A 12,894-nucleotide genomic window follows, 5' to 3' on the forward strand; every position below is an offset into this window, starting at 1 on the left:
GTATGAACTCGTTGGTGTCTCTGAAGAGTAGATGACTGAGCAAAGCTGTTCCGACATACAGAGCAGGTGAATGGCCTCTCCCCAGTGTGAACTCGCTGGTGTACCAGAAGGTCGGACAACTGACTGAATCCCTTCCCACACTCACAGCAGGTAAATGGCCTCTCCCCAGTGTGAACTCGCTGATGTCTCAGAAGTTGGGATGACTGAATGAATCCTTACCACACACAGAGCAGAGGAATGGTCTCTCCCCAGTGTGAACTTGCTGATGTGTCAGAAGGTGGGATGACCGATTGAATCTCTTCCCACACACAGAGCAGAGGAACGGCCTCTCCCCAGTGTGGACAAGCTGATGTGCTACCAGATGCTTCTTGCTTTTAAACCTCTTCTCACAATCAGAGCATTTAAAAGGTCTCTGATCACTGTGTACAAGTTGATGGTCAGTGAGATGGGATGACTGAGTGAATCGCTTCCCACATACAGAGCAGGTGAATGGTGTCTCCCCAGTGTGACAATGATAACGTTTTCTCAGCTTTGGGTAATTGAAGCTCTTCCCACAGTCCCCACATTTCCACAGTTTCTCCATGATGCCAGTGTCCTTGTGACTCTCCAGATTGGACAATCAGTTGAAACCTTGTCCAAACTGTATGGTTTCTCCTTGCTGTGAATGATGTGATGTTTTATCAGGCTGTATAACTGGTTAAAGCTCTTTCCACAGTCAGTTCACTGGAACACTCTCACTCGGTGCTTTTCCAGTCAATTGTTTCAAAACTTTCAGTTTGAAATCCTCAGACAGAAACAGAGAAACATTTCTCATTCCACATTCAAAGGTTCACAATATTCAAGCGCTGATGAATCAAGTGAGTAGATGTTGGATGTCATGTTTGGTTTGATGTTCTTGTTTGGAATTCCTCCCTTTCTCATAGCCTGTAAAAGGAGTTTATAAAATGAATCCTCGTAAGTACAGGACAGAAATTCTAAATAGACAATTCTGATGCTGTGGAACATCTTTTCCTTGCTTGTTCACTTATGGGCTGAAGGACCTCTTTCTGTGCTGTGTGACTCTATGACAGCAAGTCCAGTTAGCCCCAAGACCTCAGTGCCTGCTCACCCACATTGATTCCCAGTCACAACAAAAGCAGAAACTGCTGGAAACTCTCAGCAGGTCTGACAGCATCTGTGGACAGAGAATAGAGCCAACTTTTCGAGTCAGGATGACCCTTCATCAGATTTCAGCATCTGCAGTACTTTGTCATGATTTCCAGTCAAGCAGAGTCCTGGTTTTGAAATTATCAGTCTTATATCCAAATACCAGACACATTGATAGCTGAAATAATTTCCCACAGACAGAACAGCTTCTTTACACATTCAAAGGTCAATGATCTTGATGAATCGACTGAATCTAGATACAATGTTTTGAATTGTGAATTCTCTCCTCCGAGTATCCTGTAAATACATTACTGTCAGTCCAGGTTAGCAATCCACCATTTTCGGTTTTTATTTCAGATTTCTAGAACTCACAGAATTTTGCTTTTAACATAGAAATGCATAAAGCTCTGTCCTGCTGCTGGTATTGCCCCCTATAAAGATGGCAGCGTCCTTGCCGGAACATTGCCCCTTATAAAGATGGCAGCGCCCTTGCCGGAACATTGCCCCTTATAAAGATGGCAGCGCCCTTGCCGGAACATTGCCCCTTATAAAGATGGCGGCCGGCGAGCCCGGCCCGACACCGAGAGAACAACCGTCTCGGTCCAAATGGGGGACCGTTAGATTTTTACTCGAACTTTGCGAGCCGAGTCCGGTGTTAATGAAATCTCTCCACCCACCAGCTCCGTTCCCCATCCACACTCGGTGTTTTATTTCACCCGTTGCGAAAGCCACACGAGCTCCTCACGCTTCCGTCAAGCTGCAGCACCTGCATTGCGCATGCTCCAATCACAGCCTGACAGTGCGCATGCGCAGCAGCTCCCGCAGTGAATGCTGGGTAATGGCTCTGCCATTGGATTGTCCCTTTGTGGACACAGATTGGAACAACAGGGACAAGACCATTCATCAGCAATTCACACACTGGTCATGTCTGCCATGTCCTTGGTTATTGGTTGCATGTGGTCAGCACTGCTGCCTCACAGCGCCAGGGACCTGGGTTCAATTCCAGCCTCAGGTGGCTGAGTGGAGTTTGCACATTCTCCCCGTGTCTGCGTGGGTTTCCTCCCACAGTCCAAAGATGTGCAGGTTAGGTGGATTAGCCATGATAAATTGCCCCTTTCATGTTGGGGCATGAGATTACAGGAATAGGGCCTGGATGGGATCGTTGTCGGTGCAGCCTTGATGGGCCGAATGGCCTCCTTTGGCACTATAGGGATTCTATGATTGTGTGTGTCAAATTTAGTGCTCTGAACGTTGTATAATTAAAAAGTAAGCATGCAACCTATTTTGCTCACAAAACCGGAGTACAATGTTGGTAAATGTGAGGTCATCCATTTTGGGAAGGATAACAGCAAAATGGACTATTTTTAAAAATTGTCACATGTTTTAGCATACAATGAAAAGTATTGTTTCTTATAAAGACAAAACATACCGTTCATAGAGAAGGAAATGAGAGAGCGCAGAATGCAGTGCCACAGCCACAGCTAGGGTGCAGAGAAAGACCAACCCAATGCAAGATAGGCCCACCCAAAAGTCCGACAGCAGCACGGGAAGAAGCTGCTCTCGAGTCGGTCGGCACGCGACCCCAAGACTTCTGCATCCCCCTCCCGATGGAAGAAGGTGGAAGAGAGAATGTCGGGGGTGCGCGGGGTCCCCAACCATGCATTTAAATGGTAATAAATTGCAGCAAGCTGCTGCGCAAAGGGACCTGGGTGTCCTTGTGCATGAATCACAAAAAGATGGTTTGTCAGAGCCACCGGATGATAGTCATTAAGGCACGCTGCCCTGGCTTTTCTTTGGTATCGGGATGATGGTCATCTTCTTGAAGCAGGTAGGGACCTTAGATTGTTGTAATGAGAGGTTGAAGATGTCTGTGAATACCCTTGCCAGCTGGTCCACGCAGGACCTCAGTGCTCATCGGGGTACCCTGTCTGGGCCAGTTACTTTCCATGGGTTGACTTTTGAGAAGGCTACTCTGATGTCTGCACTGGTGACCTAACATACAGAATCATTCGAGGCTTCTGGGATGGAGGGCGTGCTCTCGCTGACCTCTTGCTCACAACGGGCATAGAATTGTTGAGCTCAGTGGGGAGGGGTGCATTGGAGCCGGTGATTTTACCTGCCTTAATCTCGTAGCCTTTTATGTCTTGCAGACCTTGCCATAGTTGACGAGAATCCATGTGGACAGCCTGCGATTCTAGCTTGATCCGGTACTGTCTTTTGGCATCTTTGATGGATCTTCATAGATCATATCTGGCTGTCTTGTATAGGTCAGTGTCGCCTGACATGAACGTCTCAGATCTAAACTTCAGCAGACAGTGGATATCCCTGTTCATCCATGGTTTCTGGTTGGGAAACACATGGATTTGCTTCTTTGGCACGCAGTCTTCTACACGCTTACTAATGAGTCAGTTACTGTAGTGGAGGACTCGTTCAGGCTGGTCACAGAGTTTTTAAATCCTGACCAATCTACTGACTCTAAGCAGTCTAGTAGGAGATCATCCGATTCCTCAGACCAATACTGCACGACTTTCTTTGGCAGATTCTCCCATTTCAGTTTTTGCTTTTAAGCTGGGAGCAGGAGCACAGACTTGATTTTCCAAGGTGTGGGCTGGTGATAGAGCAGTAGGCATTTTTGATATTTGTATAGCAGTGGTCTAGGGTGTTTGGGCCTCTGATGGAACAGGAGATGTGTTGCAGGTACCTTGGTAGAACACCCTTGAGCTTGGCCTGATTGAAGTTTCGGCTACGATGAACAAGGCCTCAGGACAAGGCCTCGTCTCAAGGCTATTTGTGGTGGTGTATATTTCATCCAATGCCGTCTTCACGTCTGCGTGGGGTGGGATGTAAACTGCTGTCAGGCTAACAGAGGTGAACTCCCATGGAAGGTAGTCAGGGTGGCATTTTAGCGTCGGGTATTCTAGGCCCGGGGATCCAATGTAATGATAATACAGTCAGTATCGAGTGCACCATAACCAAAGTTTGGGTCTCATTTGATAGCGTGAGTGAGTCATGGTCTATTGATATAATATATTCCAATTCTGTTATTTGTCACTCTGCCACTTACTATTTGACAATAACATGCCTGATATTAAAATGTTACTGCATTTTACAACTGCAGCTCCTGGGGCTGATTGGAATCTGGTGTAACAATAATAATCACAAAGATCGGTTCCAGTGTCGCTGAGGTCATCTTAACTACAGGTAACCTGACAATAAGGGAAACAAGAGGCCCAACAAATATTTGCTTGTAATAGGAGGACAAGATGTAAGGGGGCAATGATAGTTTGAGGTTTGTGTGTTATGCTGAGTGTCACTGGGAGGTGAGTGGTAAAATAGGAATGCAAACATCATGGCAGAGACATGTGTTACTGACTCTACTTGACTGAGAGCTGTTATGCTCAAGGGGAGAATAATGAGGACATGGGGAACTCCAGAGATTTCTGATATTGAGGTGTACCTGTGAGAGGAACTGAAAATAATCAGTTCCTTCTCATGGTTATCTGCAATTCTTGAGTTACAGTCACATGGGAAACAGATCTGACAGCTCATCAAACCCAATGTTTTGATCTTCTGTTTGAGACACATTGTGAAAAGATCAAATGTTAAAACCTCAGGAGAGAAACATTCAGAATGTCACAAAGACGAGTGAACTGTCAATTAATCCCATTTACCATCGTTCTGCCAAATTCCCTCTGCAAGTATTTATCCAATTCTCTTTGAAATTTACTATTAAATTGGGCAGCACGGTGGCTGGGCAGCACGGCGGCAGAGTGGTTAGCACTGCTGCTTCACAGCGCCGGGTTCAATTCCCGGCTTGAGTCACTGTGTGGAGTTTGCACGTTCTCCCCGTGTCTGCGTGTGTTTCTTCCGGGTGCTCCGGTTTCCTCCCACATTCTGAAAGACGTGCTAGTTAGATGCATTGACCCAAACAGGTGCCGGACTGTGGTGACACGGGGAATTTCACAGAACTTCATTGCAGTGTTAATGTAAGCCTTACTTGTGACCAATAAACTTTACTTGAAATCTGCTTCTCGCACCTGTCAGTTTGTACATTCCAGATTGCATCAAATTATTGTGTAAAAAATCATCCTCATCACCCTCTCCAGTTAAGTTGTCAATTATGTTAAATCTCTGTATCCCCTCTGTGAACAGACTCTCCTGCACCTGGGAAACAGTTTCTTCCTATCGACAGACCCTCCAATACCTGGGAAATAGATTCTCTCCATCGAAAGACCCTTCTGCACCTGGGAAAGTTTCTCCCCATCGACAGACCCTTCTGCACCTGGGAAAGTTTCTCCCCATCGACAGACCCTCCTGCTTCTGGGAAACAGTTCCTCTTCATTGACACTATCATAAATCGTTTGTCATTTTAAACATCTCTATTAAACCTCCCCATCACGTACCCTGATCTAAGACAGAAAAGCCCATGTTTTTCCTGCCCTGAAGAATCATATGGACTCAAAATGTTAACTGTTTCTCTCTGACTTGCTGAGTTTTTCTGCTTTTTTCCCTGTTTTTCCTTCTATAATCAATCAGAAACCCTTCATGATGCTGAACATCTCGGTTAAATAGGAACACACAGAGACTGAGAGAGATACAGAGGAGAGACAGAAAGACAGAAACATTGAGAGAGATTTTAAAAAACAGAAAGATGAGGTGGTCAGAGATAAAAGCTGAGAAACAGAGGAAACAAGCAATACAGAGAGAATGATATACAATATAAGGGAGCAGGCTATCAGTCCCCAGCTATGGGGAGCAGAGGGAACTCAGTGACTGATCCACAAATACAGCTCGTTATATCCGGGAATGGAGACTCTGAACAGAAATAACAGACTCATTTGTAAATGTCACTGCAATGTGATCCTGTGTGACTCTGCCCTGTCTCTGTGGATGGATATAGGCCGCACTGATACATGTTCTCACCAGATTGTGGCCCCTGGATTTATTTTTTGCCCAGAAGTGAGATGCGCGGTTTGCAACCGGCAGCAGAGAAACAGGAAGTTGTATTTCCTGAGAGTGAAACAGGCGACATCAGTTTGAGATGTTATCACCGTGAATATTCTTCCTGTCTGTGAGGGTGAACTCACTCTGACAGCATCAAGAACAACCACACAGATTGCTGCCGCTCTCAGCATTACATTCATCTCCATTCCCATGTTAAACAATAAACAAAGATTATTTGGGTTTTTAACAGTCAATGAATTGGGAGATGGACTGAGGGTCATCACTGGGAGAGATGAGGGGAAATTATAGAAAGGAATGAGTTTCCCCCAAAGAGGGTGATCAGAAAATGAGAGTGAGTCAGGGCCTGTCAGAGGAAGTGGGAGAGAGAAGTGGGGAGACAATGGCCTCGTGGTATTATCGCTAGATGTTAATGCAGAAACTCAGCAAATTTTCTGGGGACCCAGATTCGAATACCGCCATGGCAGATGGTGGAATTTGAATTCAATTCAAAACATCTGGAATTAAGAATCGAGTGATGACCATGAAACCATTGTCAGAAAAACCCATCTGGTTCGCTAATGTCCTTTAGGGAAGGAAATCTGCTGTCTTTACCCGGTCTGGTCTACATGTGACTCCAGGGCCACAGCAATGTGGTTGACTCTCAGCTGCCCTCTGAACAAGGGCAACTAGGGATGGGTAATAAATGCTGGCCAGTCAGCGGCACCTGTGTCCCACATATGAATAAAAAAAACAGAGAGAGAAGATTGAGTCTCTGTAAATTCGATGTTGTCTCAGACAGAGAAGAGAGATTGAAGGTGTTTGGTGCTTTTTTAGAGAGAGATAACCAGAGAATAAAAAAATTAAGTGAGTTTCAGCACTATCTGACATAAAAAAGTTAAATGAATGAGTGTCTGAGAGAAAGATAGAGGTTAAGTGACTGAGACAGTATTTGAGAGAGAGGTAAGGGAGTGAAAGGAGCGTGTTTAATTGAGTGTAGAGGTGGAAGGTAAGTGAAATGAGTGTCTGAGAGGAGAGCGATGTTAAGTGAGTCAGTATCTGACAGAGAGGAGAGATATTAACTGAGTACCTGACAGAGAGGAGAGATATTGAGTATCTGACAGAGAGGAGAGATATTAAGTGAGTACCTGACAGAGAGGAGAGATATTAAGTGAGTATCTGACAGAGAGGAGAGATATTGAGTATCTGACAGAGAGGAGAGATATTGAGTATCTGACAGAGAGGAGAGATATTAAGTGAGTACCTGACAGAGAGGAGAGATATTGAGTATCTGACAGAGAGGAGAGATATTAAGTGAGTACCTGACAGAGGGGAGAGACATTAAGTGAGTATCTGACAGAGAGGAGAGATATTAAGTGAGTGAGAAGAGGTTCACACAACTGAGGATCACTGAGAATAATCCAAAATAAGGAGATCACCCAGAAAACTACCAATAGGAATCTTCAGCTGAACACATCATTCATTCTTAAAGGGACAGTTGGGGCTTGATGCTGTTCAGTTTCCAGTTAAAGGGACAGGCACAGCTTCACTCTTCTCTCTATTCTGTTTATAATGGTTAAAGGTTGATAGGAGTGAGGTTTATTTAAAAGGACAGTGTGTGGGAAGCCTCATCAATAAAACTGGGAATTCTTGGACACGCTGTAGCTCCTTTTTATCTGGGAATCAAATTGTTGTCTAATTGTCCCAGCAGATAACAGGTTCCTTTGAACTCTCCAGCTGCTACTTTAATGCAGACTTTAACCAATTTATTTTAAACTGGTTTCTGTTCAATAAACTGGCACTGACACAAACACATTAAAATATTTTAGACTTTTCTGCATTTTCAGTCTGGAAATCTAATCCTGCCGTTTCACTCTCAGTCAGGAACAGATCCGAGTTTTGCACCAATCTCTGATTTAGCAGCATCCTACCAGCATTCACTGTTGTTCTTCCTGACTCTAAACACAGTTGTAAAGGAACTTCTGTTCCTGGTCTAGGAGCGCTGAAACATAGAAGGGAGCGACTGAGGTTCTTGCACATCTCAGGATTAAACCACACGGGTACTTTGCTGTCGTGAAGAGAGATGAGGAAGAGCAAAGTGCTGTTTGTCCCTCTCTGTGACCCTGAAGGACTGCGTCCTGTTTGCCATATGATCCTCCCCCGATTGTCCTTTCTGAGCTCCAGCCTGGTGATGTGGGGTCAGGTGGGAAAGACAAAAATCGACAACAATTTTAAAAAACAAAGCTGGTCTATTTCATATTTATTCAGAATATTAAACCTCAACGGATGAAGACTGTCAGAGTGAACACGATTCAGTCCTGGATATGATTAACAGCATCATTAAGAGTAGAATCCAAACCTTGCAGTCGTTTGTGAACTCGCTGGTGTGTTAGCAGGTGGGATGACTGAATAAATCCCTTTCCACAGACATTACAGGTGAACGGCCTCTCCCCAGTGTGAACTCGCTGGTGTTTCAGAAGATAAGATAAATGAGAAAATCCCTTCCCACAGACAGAGCAGGTAAATGGCCTCTCCGCACTGTGAACTTTCTGGTGTGTCAGCAGGTTGGATGACTGACTGAATCCCTTCCCACACACAGAGCAGGTGAACGGCCTCTCCCCAGTGTGAACTCGCTGGTGATTCAATAAGTTGGATGAACGAGTGAATCCCTTCCCACAGTCTGAGCAGGTGAAGGGCCTCTCCCCAGTGTGAATTCTCTGGTGGTTCAATAGGGCAGATGGACGGCTGAATCCCTTCCCACACACACAGCAGGTGAATGGCCTCTCCCCAGTGTGAGCATATTGGTGCGTTAGCAGATCCTTTTTATTTTTAAAGCTCTTCGCACAGTGGGAACAATTAAAAAGTTTGTTATCAGAGTGAACAAGTTGATGTGTCTGCAAGTGGGATGACTGAATGAATCCTTTCCCACACACAGAGCAGGTGAATGGTCTCTCCCCAGTGTGAATTCGTTGGTGTGTCAGCAGATCCTTTTTGCATTTAAAACTCTTCTCACAGTCAGAACATGTAAACATTCTCTCATCAGTGTGAACAAGTTGGTGTGTCACAATGTGGGATGAGCGAGTGAATCCCTTCCCACACACAGGGCAGGTGAACGGCCTCTCCCCAGTGTGAACCCGTTGGTGAGTCAGAAGGTTGTATGAATGGGTGAATCCCTTCCCACAGACGGAGCAGGTGAACGGTCTCTCCCCAGTGTGACTGCGCCGATGAACTTCCAGTTGTGATGGGAAACCGAATCCCTTCCCACAATCCACACATTTCCACGGTTTCTCCATGGTGCGGGTGTCCTTGTGTTTCTCCAGGTTGGATGATCAGTTCAAGCCTCATCCACACACACAACATACACGTAGTTTCACCCTGCTGTGAACTGTGATGTTTTTTCAGGCTGTGTAACTGGTTAAAGCTCTTTCCACATTCAGTTCACTGGAACACTCTCACTCGGGTGTGTGTTTGTCTCGATGCTTTTCCGGTTACACTGATGTTTAATTTCTTTGCCCACAGGCAGAACAGACAAATATTTCTCTTTCTATATTCAAAGACCAATGATATTCAGCTCCGAAGGAACTGAATGACTTTGTCAGATGTGATGTCCGGTTTGAATTTTCTGTCTGCCAATCTTTCACTTCCAATATCCTGTAAAAACAGTTTAGAAAAGTCATCACTGTCAGAACACGATAGAAACTCTGAACAGACAATTCTAGTTCGTCTGGAACATTTTTTCCTCTCTTGTTCCCCCAAATCTGTAAATCTCCGTCCCACACACTCTCCCTCCTCCCTGGGCTGAAATCCAAACCCATCTCACCATTTCTTTCCTCCACTCCCAGTTTTCTCCCTCCCTCTCCTCTGTCTGGGTTCAGTTCTCCAGCTCCTGGCTGCAGACTGACAATAAAACCAATGGGTCTTATTGGGGGTGTTGGGGCCTCCAGCGGGTATTTGTGAATCCTCCCCGCCCACCTCCCAGGGTTTCCTTCCTTCCCAGAGATCAGAACCCTCATTGATTTGAGGCCAAAGTGTAACCTCTTATTTATTGTCCCCCTCCCCCATCCTCTGATGTGAACCATCCTCCAGTGGCTGAGCCAGGATGGGGCCGTTAACCTGGGCCTGTTCCCGGGAGGGAGGGAGGGAGAAGCCCCGCAGCTGCAAACCAGGGAGCTGACAATGATTCTGAAGGGTTTGCGGATCCACAAAGTGTTTCCAAATCCTCCCAGCCACCGCCTAACGCTGACTCCGCTTCTCCGGGACAAACAAGCGCCAAGGCCAGCAATGACACTGCGCATGCTCCACATCACAATGCCCGGGAGCTGATTGACGCCAGCTCCGGACCAATAGGAAGAGGGGGCGGGACTGGAGGACCGAGCGGGAGCGGCTGGTCCTCCAAGCAATCGGAGTGAATGAGGGGCGGGACCTGAAGCATGCGCAGTGCGGGTAATGGCGGCGGCGGACGGACGGTTTCAACTTGGAAGCGAGATCAATCCGAGGTAGAGGGCGGCGCGCGGGGAATGATAAATGTGGCGGGTGGGTGGCCTTCAAAAAGAATACGGCCCGGCCGTACATCTTCGAGGCCGCGACAATGGCTGAGGGGCCGACAACCCCAGCCATTGCCTTGACACAGGCCTCGATGGACATGTCGGGGTGGGCGTAGCACTCAACCCCGAGCTGCCGCGTGAGCAACGAAAAAGGTGGCAGGGCCTTGGGAGCGGCGGGGGCTCTGGTAGCCGCCACGCCCGCATAGGTGGGCCGAGAAGGCTCTGCCACGGCAGGACGTATAAGAGGAGGGAAAAATAAGGGAGGGTAGGGTAGGTGGATGGGGATCTAGGTGCTCTCTCCCCGGAGCGAGAGAGGAGAGAGGAGGTCGGAGGAGCAGGAGGGAGGACGAGGGACAAGGCACGGAGGGGGGGCCGGTGCCCCAGTCAGGGGGAAAGAGGGGAGGGGGTGCCGGTGTTGGGGGCGCCGGTGTTGGGGGCAGCAGCAATGGGTGGGGGACTTTACTCCTCCAGCCCTTTTGGGCGCAAACAGTTCAAGTCCGGGGTGTCTTCACCGCCCCCCCCCCCTCCCCCGCCGCAGATGGAAAAAACAGTCTGAATTTACTTCACCCCCCCATCCCTTTCAGGCACCGACCTTCTGATGATGAGGGCACCAGCCCAACCACTCAGTCCCTCGATGTTGAAACGTGCAGTCCTCCCTCCCATAGATGGAAAGAAAAAAGAAAGTCACTCCGTGTCCTCTCTCCCTCCAGGGAGAGAGCACCCTCCAGTGGGCGGACGGACGGCAGGCAGGCCAGACGACAGGCAGGCAGGCAGGCCGGGCTGGAATTAACAAATTAACATTCCTGCCCGGTTCTGACCCGGGGACCTTTCGCGTGTCAGGCAAACGTGACAACCACTTCACTACAGAAACAACCTCTCTGATGTTGGAGACAGGAGGAAGTTTCAGTCTGTCTGAAGCTCAATCTTCATTCACGCAAAGCCCGCGCTCTGATCAGCTGGAGGACCAGAGTCCTTCCGGTCCTTCAACTCTTCCTATTAATCAACACCTCAGAAGGTCAGGGGGCAGGATCTGCCCTGCAATTCACAGCTTCCTTCTCCCTTGGACATGCGCAGTCCCGGGCCGGGGGGAGGGGGAGATCACCAAGCGGCTTCTCGCTCTGGCCGGAGCCGCCAGCCGGTTGCCTGGAAACCTTAACTCGATGTGGTGTAGGGGGAGGGGAACAATGGGTGGGGGCGGGGCTCCCGGGTCCGCGCGCCCGGGCCTGCGCACTGGAACCCGGGGCGTCACCGCGGAGCAGAGTGATTCCTATTGGCTGATTCAAGGATGGCTCCACTGTGACGTCACAAAGGGGAAGTTGGCCAATGATGATGTAATTTAAACAATGCCTTGAGATCACTTCACTTCTTGGTCAGACCCCCTTTTCAGTCCAGTGCTACTTGGAGTTTACCGTCAATTCAACAACTATTGGGTTACAAGTCCCTCACAGTTCTGATCACAAATTTATGATAAAATAATTCAAATAATGCATGAGAACGCTTCTTAACTAACTACCTACCACTGTTTGTTGATTGATCAGACCCCCTTTTTACACATTCAGGAATCTCAGCCACTGAACACCAGCCGGTCCTGGGATAAGTTTAATTCTAACTCATTATGAGTAAATATTCTCACCAGGTCCTCTTTCAGAGCCCTGCTAAGCAGCTTTAATGGTTCATGATTGCAGAAACTGAGCAGTCACAGGAATGTGGTCAAGATAGTCATGTCCCACAATGCCTCGCATTTAATCTGCAGTCCTTCAGTTATAACAGAATATGTGGCTGTCTGTAGCTGCCTCGGCCACGATCAGCGCCAACACTGCCTTCCTGAACTGCTATAATGCCAAAGGTGTAAGTACACCCACAGTGCTGTTAGGGAGGGATTTCCAGCTACACATTCCATACTTCCTCTAGACTGTGGGTGGATACGAGATTGATACATTTCATTCAACTGCACCCAAGCTGAGTTATTCAAATCCCTTTATTGTACGTGACAATATATTCATGATTTCTTTAAATCAGAAATTAAACATTCCCATTTGATTTCAGGTATTAACATATTCTGTTCGTTTGTTCTTTATTGTCAATGACAGGCTGGGGTTGTTCTCCTTGGAGCAAAGGAGGTTGAGGGGAGATTTGATAGAGGTGGACAAGATTCTGACAGGTTTAGATAAGGTGGACAAAGAAAAGCTGTTCCCATTAGCTGACGGGACAAGGATGAGAGGGACACAGGTTTATGGTTTTGGGTCAGAGAGGAAGGCGGGAT

At 47.3% G+C, this 12,894-nt stretch overlaps 2 protein-coding genes across 3 annotated transcripts in view; one reads left to right on the forward strand and one right to left on the reverse strand.

Moving 5' to 3' along the window:
• LOC144483360 (uncharacterized) overlaps positions 1–12,894 on the forward strand; it is a 461,390-nt gene that overhangs the window by 88,554 nt on the left and 359,942 nt on the right. The gene's annotated exons all lie outside the window — the stretch shown is intronic.
• LOC144483368 (uncharacterized) lies at positions 5,814–11,578 on the reverse strand. Of its 2 annotated transcripts, none has more exons than XM_078202087.1 (2): positions 11,224–11,578; positions 5,814–9,738 (listed from the first exon to the last, which is right to left on the reverse strand). In XM_078202087.1, exon 2 carries the CDS (start codon positions 9,378–9,380, stop codon positions 8,400–8,402), a length of 981 nt encoding a protein of 326 aa, XP_078058213.1. In that variant the 5' UTR covers positions 9,381–9,738; positions 11,224–11,578; the 3' UTR covers positions 5,814–8,399. The 2 variants fall into 2 exon arrangements, with proteins under 2 accessions (XP_078058213.1, XP_078058214.1); XM_078202088.1 differs by having other exon boundaries at positions 11,194–11,228.

The sequence above is a fragment of the Mustelus asterias genome, unplaced genomic scaffold (genome assembly GCF_964213995.1).
Source record: "Mustelus asterias unplaced genomic scaffold, sMusAst1.hap1.1 HAP1_SCAFFOLD_63, whole genome shotgun sequence".
Lineage (NCBI taxonomy): Eukaryota > Metazoa > Chordata > Chondrichthyes > Carcharhiniformes > Triakidae > Mustelus > Mustelus asterias.